This window comes from Cydia strobilella, chromosome 9 (assembly GCF_947568885.1).
Source record: "Cydia strobilella chromosome 9, ilCydStro3.1, whole genome shotgun sequence".
In the NCBI taxonomy this organism is placed as follows: domain Eukaryota; kingdom Metazoa; phylum Arthropoda; class Insecta; order Lepidoptera; family Tortricidae; genus Cydia; species Cydia strobilella.
Window position 1 is genome coordinate 13,059,928 of NC_086049.1, and position 15,245 is coordinate 13,075,172.

Here is a 15,245-nt window from a genome sequence, read left to right on the forward strand (position 1 = left end):
CTTTTTCAGCACATCTTTTCCAAATACACTAAAAAGCAATAAGAATGGGTCATGGGTCAGTCCTAATCAATCACTAAATACTAATTCGGTGATTATAATATATGAGACGTAAAGGGGCCCATTGACTAATCAGTCCGCCGGACGATATCGGCCTGTCAGAACAAAAATTTGACAGTTCCGAACGAATCGTCCGGCGGACTGATAGTCAGTGTGACTCTTAACGTTTCGCAAACGATCAATCTGTTGAACTGAACCTTAACCTTTTCGACGCCAACGACGGATTAATCCGTCACAGACCGGACATTCCGGCGTCAATCTAAGGATATAACAGAGGTCTCTCTTCGCTTCGCGCCGCGATTCGCGCACGTGTGTGGAGGGAGCTTTACGTGCATATAGTTTAATTTCAGTTTTGGCACTTCGGTGACGAGGCGTTAAATTATACCTACTACTAGGATGATATAGTTGGTCAAACCAAATTGTCAGTAAATGGTAAATAAGAACAAAAAAAACCATAGTCATCCTTTTCTTTTGGGTGCTGGTACTACTGTAAGACAAAGATAGTATGATTATCTCTGTCTATGTTTGAAATGAGACAACCCTTTGACAAACTATATTTTCCTAATGACACGTTTTGTGGTCGATAACTACTGTTCCTAAAAAGGGTGTGTCAACCATTGTGTACTGTTTCATTTCAATTGTGGTTACTCATAGAGTACGTCTGAATGTCTGCCAAATTAAACCAGTTTGACAGTACTGGCTTCCCTCGAATCCCTCCTATTATATAGGAGTTTAATAGCATAAACGCATGCATGTGATGTTAATATGTCAAAATCTTTCAGAATAATTACAAATCTTGTATGCTGGAGAGGAGGATCAAAGAGTAGTATAATATATAACTATGAGGAGGTTTCTCAACACCCAATCGTCAGTCTTCTATTTCTATAGCCTCTATAATATGCCTACCATTCTGTACTGTACTAATGAATGACTTTGACAACCATTCACCAAGATGAATGAATGATCACTAAGCACTAACAACAATCTCGGCAGTAACGTCGATAGACCCAAGAGGCGATTCTACTTGATTACCGTCTTGATCGATATTAGGCAATTGGTACCCGCCATTCAAAATGGCTTCCAGCTCTTCATGCACTGCCTCTTCGTCTCCCATTTCTAATTTAAAAGAAAGCATTATAGCTTTATCGATTTCTTTCTGCTTTTGAATTCCATTTCTTGCTTTAGCATATATTTTTTGACTTGTTTTCCTTTCCTTTTTACTAAAAACATTGTGGACCTGTAAATTGAACAAAAAGTAAAAACTGATATAAAAATCACATTTACACTCGGGTCTATCACGAATTTATTTTGTTACCTTTGTTTATTTCCGACGTTTCGACATTCGGATGTGTGCGCGGATGTTGTGCAAATGTTGTGTGTTGCGTTGCGTGTGGTGGTGTCGGACTACTGACAATAAAGTGTCTGCTAGACGGTCGCTGACAAGCCTTCAGACCGTCTGACCTTGGTAATGTTTGTATGAAATTTTGTTGGAAGGAAACAACTGTCTACACGGTCCGTCCAGACCAAGGCCACGCGGTCCAAGGGGCTTGTCGGCGACCGTCTAGCAAGACCTTAATTAACATTTATGTGTAGTGGGTGGTTTGAAAGCTTGATGTCTACCCCAAACTTTAAATACAATTTTCGTCGGGTACTCACACAAATTTCTGTAACAAAATAAATTCGCGATAGACCCGATTGAAATTTTTTAATATGTGTTCAAAACGCGAAAGTTTCAAATGTTATATAAATAAAAACTGATAAAAGACTGCTTAGCTGCTTTGAGTGGAATACAATCAAAAATCGGCACAGTATTATTTATTTTCACTTGAGTTGAGGAACCTTTATCTAGGTAGGACGGTAATATTATAAATATGTACCTGAATTTCAATGTCCTCGTGAACGGGTTTTCCCAGTTTCTTTTGTGAATCGGTATTATGTGTTTTTTTTAATTTCCTCTTTATGATGGATCTCCACTTGCCACGTTTGATTTGGTTCTCTCCATATTGGGACACCTGAAAGATTAAAAATTTTACCAAGCGTCACACTTTAACCTCGTGAGGCGAAATGTACATTAAAATGTACATATTCATTGCAATCTAATTTGAACCTTTTGATGAAACAAATAGAGTAGCATTTCTTTTGTTTCACTGCGTTGTAAAACAAACGAAATTCGTTCCAATTTACTTATAGAATAAGGTTCGAATTAAAAATTTAAAAACTTATGGTGGGTCTTAAATCGCAACCAAAGATAGATATAACTCCGTAATAGATGGATACATAATATAACTACTACTCAAGTATAGTAGTGTAAGTACTAGCAAATAGACCACTAAGTATACAGTGGATGAATACAGTCTAAAGATAAAACACGCCTCGGAAATCAAGAAAAATTGATTCTCGGACAGATGGCGCCTACAACTTTGGCCTATTCTCGGCTAGATGGCGTTGACGGTTTCGTTTGTTATTTAACAATTTGAACACAAATCAGTGAAAAAACATGGGTCAAAATCATATAAAAATATTAAATACAAATTAAAAAAAATATTTATCCATATTATACACATTTTTTGGTATTTTTTTTACATTTTCATTTTTCATTTTAATCGTGTGTCGATAGATGGCAGTAAATTTACTATGACATCAGTAATCCTCTATCCTATATATATTATCTTTGGTACTAGGTGTTAGCACGTGGGTGGAGATCGATAAACACTAGGTAATACCTTGGTAATACTGAACTTATCGCGCGACTAATCTACCAAAATTTAAAACTAATCAAATATTACCTATCAATATGTTCCTATATAGATACTTCAGGCACTTTACTCGGCCCTCGGCCGATTAGATCAATAGTAGATTGTGTCACAAGGGAGCAAAATGACATATTTACGGCGAGGACTTATATTAAATCCCGAACGAAGCGAAGGATTCTACAATAGAATCCTGAGCGTAGTGAGGGTTTCAAGTTTAACGCCCAAGGTGGAAATAATTTTGCTAACATGTGACACATACTGCTTTTCACAGAACCTATGAGGAAATTATCATGTTTCAAAATATTATTTAAGCTTAAAAAAAATATGCAAAAAAGAAAAAAAATAGTGTCCTAGAACAGAAAAGTACCACTCCTTTGATCACTCCTAGCAGGAAAGAAAAGTGCGACTGATCCCTCCTAGCAGGAAAGAAAAAGCCCCTTTCCGAATAGACGATGTGAAAAATATTTTACCTCTTTTAGTGAGCACACCAACTGGAAATCGTTAGCTATCTCATCTAGTCTATCTAACTGGGCGTTAGAACTTCGCAATTGTCGTTCACGGTATCGTCTCTTCCTTAGAACTGTCCTCGCTTCCTCACGTTTGCCTTCATGAAGCAGCTGTTTTGCAAGCTGCCGATACGTTTCCATAGTAGGCTCAATTTGCTTCTGATAGGTTAGTAAGTTATTCCTTTGCTGGTCTAATCGGGACACGATATCGGTGGCTTTCCTCTCTTTTTTGATATATTTTGCCATTAAACCACCCATCGTGATGCAGGACAATACACAACTGTTGAACGCGACTCGTGAACTTGAAATATGTGAGCGAACGGATATAAACATAAATGTAATCGGACCCCCATTTCATTAACGTACCTGATGAGCTCATTGGTATACTGTCAGTTTCTTAATAATCAAATCAATTTGAATCTTATTTCCCAGGTATAAGTTACAAAACTGTTGAGCCGTTATTGTTCGTGTGGTTCTTGGAATGCCGAACTGAACACAGCTAGTAATAGCAGGGGAGGCGACGATGCTAAATGTGTAGTAACTCGAGCGCCGTAGAGACCTATTGGAATCGAAAGATTAGATGATGGGAAGAAAAAAATGTTATATAATATTTTCTTTTTTAGCGAGCAGGAAAGCGTGTACAGATTTTTTAAAATGTAAAAAAACACCATTTGGAGTTTTTCGAGCGCGTCAGATATTGGTAGTGTCAGTCGCGCAACATGTCTCTGAGAACAAGGGTATGTTAATCTGCCGGTTTACATAGGAAGGGTGGTCATACGGAAGGGTAGAAAATTTGGAAAAAAATAATTTACTCGAGCGCGTCAGATATTCAAAGATCTTGTTAAATTAAATGGACCCTACAAAAGTCTATTTCAATAATCTGACGATTTCAGCGAGCAGTATGCAAATGCCAGAGTCACAAAGTTGCAAAAAAAACCGCCATCTTGAAATACTCGAGCGTGTCAGATTATTATACAGACAAGACAGGTTCAAATTGACGTCCCAGTTATGTAAAACCTTAATCCGACGATAATGTGGAGTAGTATCCTTATTCTGACGATAATTTTTTTTTTTGATTTTTCAAGATAATTTTAAAAGTTCCTGTCGTATGTATTTATTTTATATCGTTAAAAGCGTATTATTAAAATAATGACAACGGAGGGCTATATAGGGACAGTATGAGAGAAAAAAAAAATTGCAACCATAATGTGTAAGACTAGAGAAAATTTACATTCTAAGTGCAGTAAACATCCCCAGGTAAACATATAAAATTAAGGTGACTCGAACTCTTTCATTTGCGTGTTACCAATTTATTTTGTTCCACTAAAAAATATGCTAGAACTAGGTACTAGGAAAGATTTTCACTAGTTCTACGAAACTTACTTTGTGTGATTGCTATAATATTAATAGTTATAGATCAACTAGTAAAACTAGTGGGAATACACAAATGCACCAACATTCTAGTTTTAGCTAGAAAGGTGAACAAGTAAAAAAAGTTTTTAAAACAAATGTTTATTGTACAGAAAAATATTTACTTATGGCAATAATAATATACAAAAATTATACTCTGACAAACCTACATTGTCAGTAGAAAAAGGCGCGAAATTTAAATTTTCTATGGAAGGACAACCTACCTACGTTTTTTAAATTTGCCGCCTTTATCTACTGACGGAAATGGCTTGCTAAACTATATATGAATATAATATAAACATTTAGGCTTCCATAGCCATTTTAGTTGGTGCTTCTTTAGCTTTCCGAGGTTTCTCTGCCTCCTCTTCTTCAATGTCCGGTAGCTTCTCTTTCGGCACGTCAGGCAGTTGATTGCTGACATCCAAGATGGCTTCCAGCTCAGCCTCCACAGCCTCCTCATCTTCCTCAGTCAATTGGCCTGATATTAGTTCATCTATTTCTCTCTGCTTCTCAATTCCTTCCTTTGTTTCGTCCATGATCTTTTCTATTTCATCTACGTTCAGTATATCATGAATGCTTTTTAATGCTACATTTCCAGTCTTCAAGCCATCCAGTACCTGTAAAAAAAAAAATAGAATTGTCATTTAATCTACTTAAGAAAAATATTTAAAAAACTGATGATTTACTGTTACAATGGAAACCAAATTACTGGGAAATATTCAATAGCCACACAGAGTGAGCATACGCGCGAGGCAATTTCCACATGCACAAAACAGGCAGTGTAGACGTGTCTCGGCCGAGGCGGTGCGCGTGAAGCACATCTAAACTGCCTATTTTGTGCGTGAGGAAATTGCCTCGCGCGTATGTTCGCTTTGTGTGGACCCGGCTAATGAAATAGAACTAAGAAAACACTATAAATTCCATTTTAGCTTATTGAAATTCATATAAAATCTCTCTGCCTTTGCAAAAATCATACCTCCGATATCGACAACGCGATTTTATACAAAATGTAAATAATCCCTGGGACTCGAGGTTTTTGACATTTGTGTGTGTGGTTGAGTTGGGGATATGTTAGTTTTTTAAGAAAAAAATATAGAAAGTTCATACATACCTGAACTTCAATTTGCGCAAACTCAAGATCGTGAGTAAGCTGTTCCAATTGCTCTAACTGCGCATCTGTGTTCTGCAGGAGCTGTTCTTGATAACGTTTCTTTTTGAGAAGTGATTTTGCCTTTTCACGTTTACCTTCTGCTAGGAGTCTTTTGGCAAACTGACGATCTCTTTCCAAATTAATCTCTATCTTCTTCTGATACTGTTTCAACTTATCCCTTTGTTGTTTAAGTTGTAGAACTGCTTTATCTTGCTCAGTAACCCTGCTTACGGGCTTTTTTTGTTTGCTAAATAATCCACCCATGTCTGTATTTAAATACTGTTGAAACTGAATTTGAAAAACTGATAGGCAATAAATGATGATATCAAAAGTTTTATCGGTTTAATCACTCATCTCCAAGAAATTCTTAATTTTCCTAACTTTGGCCAGACCTTGCCAAGTCAAAACAAATCACAATGTCAAAAATCACAAAAATGACATGTGACTGATATGCGTGTGTTACCATGTTATGATCATCACACGGAAACTGCATGATGTAGCGATAATCAACGGCGTTTCCCGTTAGTGTAGCCCCGGCATAAGGAGCCAAGATTTCCTATACATGGTTTCCAATTTACAATATTCCCTCAAGGCATTTCCGTCAGTAGAAAAAAGCGGCAATTTAAAAAATATTGGCGCCAAGGGTTATAGTCCCGTAAAAAATTTGACTTTCGCGCCTTTCTCTACTGACAATGTTGTTTGAGCGGCTACATAAAAAAAAAACCGACATTATATTAAACATAGACCTAGCATTACATAGACCAGCTATACGCGTGCGCCCGTAAGGGATAGACATAGATGACGTCATAAACGTGGGGATACCATATTGGTAAAAATTACCCCAATATTTGATATCACGTTGGGGCGATTACCCTGGAGGCAAAGTTAGCTTGTTTGACGGTATTAAAAAATTGTTAAATAAAATGTCAATGGGCCGTTCTTTTTAGGCGTATAAACAATGAAATACCTCCTATAATTCGCGCAGGTGGTACAAAACTAAACATGTTTAGTAAATAAAACGTAAAATAAAATGTATTATGGATTTTAATTTAAAGAAATCACAAATCGCAATCACACCAATTAATGTACACCACATTTAATCTTCACAACATTGTTTATTTATTTTTTGGAATTAGAAGTAAGAAAAAACTTCGAGGTCAAAATTACCCATAAAATTATGATATTTTCATCTGGTATCCCTAACATGATTGTTATGCAGCTAAATTAAGAAGAAGTTTAATAATGGCTGACCTCAGACTCTTACCTACCTACGTAATTTGGGCGGATAATTTTACAAATAATGTTTTGTTCATTTGCGTAAATAATTGTGATATTTTTATTGAAATCGTTTGATTCTACATTGCTTTGAGTGTAACGTAATTTTACGATGTTATTCTCACATATTGCGTTAAGGGGAAGGTGTAAAATACCGTACTTACGTGTGAAAGGTTATGATCTCATATTTTTGCTCAGAGCGGCTATTACAGCCGATTACAGAACAATTCACCAGTATTTTATCAAAGTTCAAGCATTCAAAACGTTAACCATCACTATATTTCATAAGAGAAAGCACAATTTCATACAAAACAACGATAATTGAATAAGCAACGAACAAACATGACATGTCACGTACTTATTTGTTTGCCACAACCTCGGTTGTGGCAGCGGTGGAAAAGTGAAACTATGACAAGGACAAACAATAACAGCGCTTTCTCTGCTACTCCTACTGAAAGATACATAAGACTATCCCGTTCGGTCATTTTCCCCCACTCCTCATGACCGATCCAGTTATACTAGATTCATGATATTAAAGGGTATAACACACCATCGCACCGCACCGCGACCTTGGAGCAGTTCTAGGAATTGGTAGTGCAGTGCGGTGCTATGGTGTGTTATAACCTTTAATATTAATATAATGTCGGTTTTTTTTTGTGGCTACACTGGGCATAACCATAGACAATTCATAGGTCATTCTTTTTTTTTTGTGTATTATTCAAGGTAATGAAATACACGCTGCGAATGCCTTTCCTCAGAAAAACTACTGAAAAGATACCAACATTCAGATATTAATGGCCGAAATGTCATGTCTGACAGCTCGAATAAAAAGAAACTTGATCGCGTTGAACTTTGATGCAGTGAAATAAATTAAAATGACAGTACAACAACTGAGCTCTAATATTTCTGACGACTCTGATGACATGGTTAGTTTACCATCGGAAGAAGAAATTTACAGGCGTAAATACCAACTGTTATTGGAGCGATGTGAGGTGTTACAGCAGGATAACGAACGAATTGTGAATAGGTTTGTGTTTTACCGCATTTATGTTATGAAACCTAATTATGAATTTAGTTGTGTACAAATGTGTAAACACTCATTGCCTTTGCAGGATACACGAGGCAAAGAAAATAACAAAGCGTTACCGTAAAGATATTAAGCTCTTGGTTGAGCGTTTGGACAAGCATGGAGATGGCTTCAGAACCGCGTCATTGGACGTGGAGATGAAACCTGCTGTGGTGGTCAAGCCTGCACGGGTGCCGTCTAAAGCGCAGCCAGCGCCCAAACAGACAGAGAAACAAAATGCTGGTAGTGTCAAAAAGCCTGGACCTAAAAGAAAAAGCAAAGCTGACAAGGTAATAGATAGTGTAAAACTGTAACCAATGTTGATGAAAGTACAAGGCCGGGTTCTAATAAAAAAATAATATAAATTTGGAACAACTGAAAGCTCGTTATGTTATAAGATATAGATTAGAGGCACATACTATTATCTATTTCAATTTTGATCCTGTGAGCACAATGGATCCCTAATTGTTCAATAATGAAAGGATTAGTCTGTACTATTCCATACAGTAAGATTTGGGATCATTGGTGTAAAGAGTTTTCTGCTCCATAGCCAGTATAGCCACTTTAAATTGACCGCAATATTAGAATTTTGTACCCCAGGCCTAAGAGGCTATCTCTTAGGCCGGTGTTTTCCTATTTATCCCTTATGCTTTACTTATTCCCAACTTGCTGGGAACAGATGTTCCCAGCAAGTTGGGAATAAGTACATTCATATAAATGTTTCTCATCTGTCACTACCTAGCTACTATATGAACAATTATTCCTTTTACAGCCAGAAAGAGATCCAAATGCACCTAAGAAGCCTTGCAATGCATTTTTCCAATTCTGCCAAGAGCAGCGGCCAGTGGTAGTAGCAGAGACTAGCTCCGAGATGGGGGGAGAGCCTACTAAGCAGGAAGTAACTCGGCAGCTAGCCTCAAGGTGGAGAGCACTATCTACAGAAGACAAGAGGGTAAACTATTTTATCTATTATAATATTTCATAGAGAAGCATGTGCAAATTATGCTGAGTATCTGTTGACTGATCATGATTTTAAATGTTTTACTTAGCCTAACAATTGCACAATTTCAGTCATATTTTGTTTATTTACAGGTATATGTGGCTATGTTCGAGAGATCAAAAGAAAAATATGCAGAAGAGATGTCAGCATACATAAAAAAGGAACAATGACATACTGATCCTCATAGTTCTTAGATCTCTTGTGATTGTCAGCTTTAAGGTTAGGTTAAAATTAATTATAAATTATTTATATATTTTTTTGTTTAATTTCAAACTGAATTATAAAAATTGCCAGCGTGATATAAAAAGCATATTAAAAAAATAACAAGTTTATTGCAATACCCACAACAACCCTTACAACAAAAAAATATTAAAATGCAGTTCATTTCAAAATTAGAACTTTAGAACTCTGTAACAGGATATCACAGTAAATATGTAGGTTTTATGTTTTTTTTTTACAATTTACTGTCTGGGGCCCATTTCTCGTACAGTATTAGACTAATGTTATTAGTCTACGAACTGTCAAGTTAATATTAGACTAATACCGTTTGAGAAATGGGCCCCTGGTGGATACTCGACAACCTATAATTGTTATTTGAGCTGAAGAAATACCTGCTTTGAACAGCTTTACTAGAGTTATCAATATTACAAATATTTTACTTTAAATGCAGAAGTTTAATTTAAATAACACATTTGCTAAAAATATATGAAAATATCTTTCTATCATCACTTGGTTTGGTTTATGCCTTGAAATTATCCTTCTCCAGTCTGATTGCTTTCATGGTTTCAATGACATCAGTTGTCTTGGCGTGCTGCATTACCGTAGACACCATCACTCTCATGAAAGGGTTGTACAATTTTTCTTCAGCTATTGTTGATGGTACCTGTTCACAAGTAAAATATAATGTGGTCATATTGACCTGTATTAACCACATAAACCTTTATCAAGGTGGCAGGTTCAATTGTCCAGATTAGCTCACTGATTATCAAAATCTTTGTAAAATGCACCCCAGATGTGTGTGCATAGACATGCAGTCATGCATGTGCATGTTGTAATTGGATCCCTGTAAGAACACGCCAATGTGTGCATGGCTCCAATATTTTTAGGGTGCCTTCACATCTGGTGTGTTCTGAGGTTCTGACCTTTAAAAAGTTACTTGTTGATTCCAGACCCTTACCACAAGGCACTGACAGTGTCAACACTGACATATTTTCTTACGTCTACGTAACTTACTTTCTATGCATCTCGCACGTATATTCGTGGGAGCGTGATGTATAAAAAGTAAAAAGTACCAAATAAAACGGCACTTTTACAAAAAAGCATACTTGGAATGGCTCACAAAATATATAACAAGTTACCGGCGAATATAATTGCATGTAAAGACAAGAATAATGTTTTTAAAAAAAACCTAAAAGCTTTTCTTACCGAGAAAGCATATTACTCTATTATGGAATTTATGACTGAATTACCTAATTAAGATTTACTGCATGGCATAACCCTGTTTTGACTATTATTGTTTTTCTGTGATATTATGATTAGCGTGTATTTTTATTGAATTTGTATGCCAATAGGCACGACATAGTGATACTGAAATATGTATTTAACATCTTGTAACTTACCTATGTTGAACAAATAAATCTTTGAATCTTTGAAAAAATGATGTAGACGTTAGCAGGCCTATGGCACTCTCCGCGCGAGCTCGGATTTATACCTACGACTCAAGCTAGCCAGTTGGTTGCCACCACCTAACTAAGATACCTAAGTGTTTGAAAGACGTGTCGGCGCGCGCGGTGCGGGGAGCGGCGTGTTGAAGGTCACTCCATTGTATTTTTCTGTAGGTGTCAAAACGTATTTTTCTGTAGGTATTCTCGTTTTCTTTGAGAGATAAGTGTCTGTTCATAAAAACTATTATATAATCTGTGACGTTAGTGTATATGTCAGTGTTGTCACTGTCTGTGACTCGTGGTACGGGTACTGTTCCATAAGTAGTACCTTCAATATACTGTATAAGATGTTCAGATCTCACTTCTAGACAAGTGTAACCTGCTTACTTGTCAGAGAGTACAACAATAAAATAATGAACAGTGCTCACAGTTGGTTTTCCTAGCGTCCTTATATGTTCAGACCACGCAATCTTCTTCTTTACTTCTTCATTTTCGGGCTCAACAAAGGATGCAAACTTCAAATTTTGGAGTGTATATTCATGGCCACAGAATACTTTGGTTTGATCTGGGAGCTTGGACAGAATCTCCACTAGAGCTCTGTACATCTGGTCAGCAGTGCCTTCAAAGAATCTACCACAACCTCCAAGAAATAGAGTATCTCCTGCAAGTAAAACAATCATTATATCTGTACTAGTAAGAGGGAGATACCTTATCTGGCTTGTTTTCTTTCAGAATTGATAAGGCATTGTAATAGCATGATACTTAAAACAATACCTTTTTTTAGATTACATGCTACTGCTACTATTGAGATGAGAGGTCCAAGCAAGTAATCAAGAATGACTTGTTTGAACCTGGTCCATGGAAATATTGGACCTGATGTAAGGATATTGAAAATGACAGATAACTATAAAAGTCAATTTGGTTTGACCAACTATATCTTGCTTACTGTTGCTACAGTAGAAAGTGCTTCTATAGTTGGTCAAGCAAGTCTTGTCAGTAGAAAAAGGCGGCAAATTTAAAAAATGTAGGCGCGAAGGGATATCGTCCCATAGAAAATTTGAATTTCGCACCTTTTCTACTGACAAGATTTGCTTGACCAACTATAGTTTAGTCTAATTGCAAAATTTCAAAATTATCCTGCTTTCAAAGTTCATGAGCATTTGTAAAAAAAAAAAAAAAAAATATTACCAGTAAATACAGCAGGATCACTCCCTTCTTCAGGGGCACTGACAAAGTAACAGATATGACCTGCAGTGTGGCATGGAGTGAAAAGGCACTGTACATTCAAATTGCCAATATTGAACTTGCTCTGATGTTGAACCTTGTTAGTTAATGCTCCAATGCGATCATCACCACCATACACTAGCAGGTTAGGGACCATTTTGACTAAGTTTTCATTGCCTCCAGCATGATCCCTGATGAGAAACCAAATTCATTAACCTCTTGTACTATCACCCACACTCTGACAGTTTGTAAACCTTATTACAAAAGGCACAAGGTCCACCAAGGTCATGCAAGGTTAATGGATGGACAAGCATGTTTTTACAATTTTTACAAACCAAAAAAATAGAAGTACCCATTGTTTACTTTATTACACAGATTAAATTTATAAAATCGGGGATATTTATCATGAGATTTGGGCAGTTAACTTGATAAGCTCAATCAAGTAATTTCTTTGGCAAGGTAACAGTTCTGGTAGAATATATCATACAAAAGTCATAAACTGGAATAGATGTCATATACTAAAGAAAAAGTGACAAAGCCCTAAACCACACCTAAACTGGTGGAGGATCAAAATATTTTATAAAAATAATTTGATTTGTTTCCAAAGTTGGCATCGGATCTCATAGGATAGGAACGAATGGCGAAACCTAGTATCCGAGGCCAAGATCCACTTCGGGTCGCTGAGTCAGAGAAGTAAGTAAGTTTCCAAAGTTATACCAGTGGTGATGAGTAGTCAACACAGTAGTCAAATTAGCATTATGCTCCTGCACAGCCAACACAACCGACTTAGGATCAACAGGATCCACAATGGCTGCTTCTCTTGTAGCCTTATCAATGATAAGGTACATGTAATTGTCTTGAAGCGCTGGTAAGATTTTTACATCCATGTTTTTGAACTGATGGTATTCTGCCTGACTGTGAGTCCCTCTCTGGTTCCGGACAAGAGCTGTAAATTAGTAATGTATATGAGAACTTTAAATAACACACACATTCCACAATCTCTACTTTCATACATTATAATGACTACGCAGTACTTTTATGTCAATGTAATTCTCTAAATGTTAGTCTGTTTAGTCAACATAAAAACTTACCTTGAAAATATAGTTTAGTTATTTGCTGAGATAAGCCGTTCGGCAAAGAGTTTACGAGTCGCGACAGCATGAATGACTATTTGAAAAAAGATAGCAACAACTGCGAAATTTGGTTCGCAAATAAACATTGACCGAATATGTTCAAATTGAGACAAATGAAATCTTCATCGGCTAAATTAAATTTATATTTGCAACTAAATTTTCGTTATCATTTAACTCATCTTGACATTAGTTTGTTTTTTTATTTTTTTATTGTAATTTATTGAAATTGAAATTCCAGAACAAGACTTATTTCAATTAAAAAACTCTTTTACCTGTAGCTCAAACAGTTTCATCTTTTTTAGGGTTCCGTACCCAAAGCGTAAAAACGGGACCCTATTATTAAGACTCCGCTGTCCCTCCGTCTGTCTGTCTGGCTGTCCATCTGTCTGTCACCAAGCAGGTATCTTATGAACCGTGATAGCTTTTTTTTTTTTTTTTTTTTTTTTTTTTTTTTTTTTTTTTTTTTTTTTTTTTTTTTAGCCTACTAAGTGTCCCACTGCTGGGCAAAGGCCTCTCCCCTTGATTTCCACGACTCCCGATTTGGTGTTTCCTCCGGCCAGTTGTTCAGGAAGCTGTCCAGGTCATCCCGCCATCTCCGTTTGGGCCTGCCCCGTCCACGTCCCTCTACCGGCATCCACTTGGTTGCTAAGCTAGCCCACCTCTCCGGATGCATGCGATGGACGTGACCGGCCCAGTCCCATTTGAGCCTAGCGGTTTTCTCGCCTACGTCAGCGATGCCGGTTTTTGAGCGCAGCGTGGTGTTTCTTATGCGATCAGCTAGTTTAACACCTAGAATGCTGCGCTCCATAGCGCGTTGGCAAACCTTTAGTTTGGCCTTCTGGATCTCTGTGAGTGACCAAGTTTGGGCGCCGTAGGTTAGAACAGGCAGAACACACATGTCAACGAGTTTGCGCTTCAGTGACAATGGAAGGTTACCCTTCATTAGCTCTTTCATAGACCAGTAGCTCTTCCAGGCATTTTGAACACGGCGCTCAACTTCCTTGTCTTGCCTGTTACTGAAAGAAACTAGCTGGCCCAAGTAGATGTACTCGTCAACATAATGTATGATCTGCCCGTCTACCTCGACACTATCTCGTGTCTTGCTATTGGTCATCACCTTTGTCTTTGCGCGGTTCATTTGAAGTCCGACCTGAAGGCTTGCGTTGCTCAGATCTTGGAGCATTTTCTGTAGTTCTGCTGCAGAAGGGGCAAAGAGAACAATGTCGTCGGCGAATCGAAGATTAGATAGCCTCCTATCACCGACGACTATTCCCTCAGCCCCCCAGGAAACCGCCAGGCTCTTAAAAACTTCTTCGAGGGTGCTTGTGAATAGTTTAGGAGACAGCGGATCACCCTGTTTAACACCTCGTTGTATAGGGAACGACGGACCGGAGTACTGAAGTTTTATATCGGCGGTGCTATTACTGTATATATTTTTGATTAGGTTTATATAGGTAGGATTAATGTTTTGATTTATGAGTGCGGTTACTATGGCAGAATGGGTTAAGCTATCAAATGCTTTCCTGTAATCAACAAATGCTAAATACAGGGGGATCTTAAATTCATTATACTTTTCAATGATTTGGTTGAGTGTGTGGAGGTGGTCGGTGGTGGAAAATCCGGGACGAAAGCCTGCCTGTTCGGGGGGTTGATGTCGGTCGAGCTGCCCAGCAATACGACATTCGATAACTTTAATAAATATTTTGTAAATATGAGAAACCAGACTGATGGGGCGATAGTTGCCTATGTCGAACTTATCGCCTTTCTTATACAAGAGTATCATATGAGAATGAAGCAGCTTTTGGGGTAATTTTCCTGTTTTTATGATGTTATTGAATAATTTGGTAAGGGGAAGTAAAAGGTTGGTCTTTCCGAAAATAAGTTCTTCTGTGCTAATTCCGTCAGCTCCAGGGCTTTTATCGAACTTCATCGTGGACATGGCTTTACCCACTTCCTCGGTTGTGATGGGAGAGATAGTTTCAGCACAGTAATACTCTGGTGTGCTAT

At 37.4% G+C, this 15,245-nt stretch overlaps 4 protein-coding genes across 4 annotated transcripts; 1 reads left to right on the forward strand and 3 right to left on the reverse strand.

Annotated features, from left to right (window-relative positions):
- Nucleotides 1–134: 134 nt before the first annotated feature.
- On the reverse strand, nt 135–3,643 carry LOC134744412 (charged multivesicular body protein 6-B-like). The gene is made up of 3 exons (XM_063678222.1): nt 3,281–3,643; nt 1,935–2,069; nt 135–1,294 (listed from the first exon to the last, which is right to left on the reverse strand). The coding sequence occupies exons 1-3, from the start codon at nt 3,572–3,574 to the stop codon at nt 1,025–1,027; spliced, it is 699 nt and encodes a 232-aa protein (XP_063534292.1). The 5' UTR covers nt 3,575–3,643; the 3' UTR covers nt 135–1,024.
- A 1,209-nt stretch (nt 3,644–4,852) lies between these two features.
- Nucleotides 4,853–6,289, reverse strand: LOC134743911 (charged multivesicular body protein 6-A-like). The gene is made up of 2 exons (XM_063677547.1): nt 5,838–6,289; nt 4,853–5,343 (listed from the first exon to the last, which is right to left on the reverse strand). Exons 1-2 carry the CDS (start codon nt 6,138–6,140, stop codon nt 5,029–5,031), a joined length of 618 nt encoding a protein of 205 aa, XP_063533617.1. The 5' UTR covers nt 6,141–6,289; the 3' UTR covers nt 4,853–5,028.
- A 1,663-nt stretch (nt 6,290–7,952) lies between these two features.
- Nucleotides 7,953–9,470, forward strand: LOC134744414 (uncharacterized). Its single transcript, XM_063678224.1, has 4 exons — nt 7,953–8,178; nt 8,264–8,507; nt 8,990–9,169; nt 9,310–9,470. Exons 1-4 carry the CDS (start codon nt 8,027–8,029, stop codon nt 9,385–9,387), a joined length of 654 nt encoding a protein of 217 aa, XP_063534294.1. The 5' UTR covers nt 7,953–8,026; the 3' UTR covers nt 9,388–9,470.
- Nucleotides 9,471–9,751: 281 nt separating this feature from the next.
- LOC134744407 (hydroxyacylglutathione hydrolase, mitochondrial) lies at nt 9,752–13,422 on the reverse strand. The gene is made up of 5 exons (XM_063678217.1): nt 13,197–13,422; nt 12,823–13,051; nt 12,070–12,296; nt 11,310–11,542; nt 9,752–10,100 (listed from the first exon to the last, which is right to left on the reverse strand). Exons 1-5 carry the CDS (start codon nt 13,264–13,266, stop codon nt 9,957–9,959), a joined length of 903 nt encoding a protein of 300 aa, XP_063534287.1. The 5' UTR covers nt 13,267–13,422; the 3' UTR covers nt 9,752–9,956.
- Between the last annotated feature and the right edge of the window lie 1,823 nt (nt 13,423–15,245).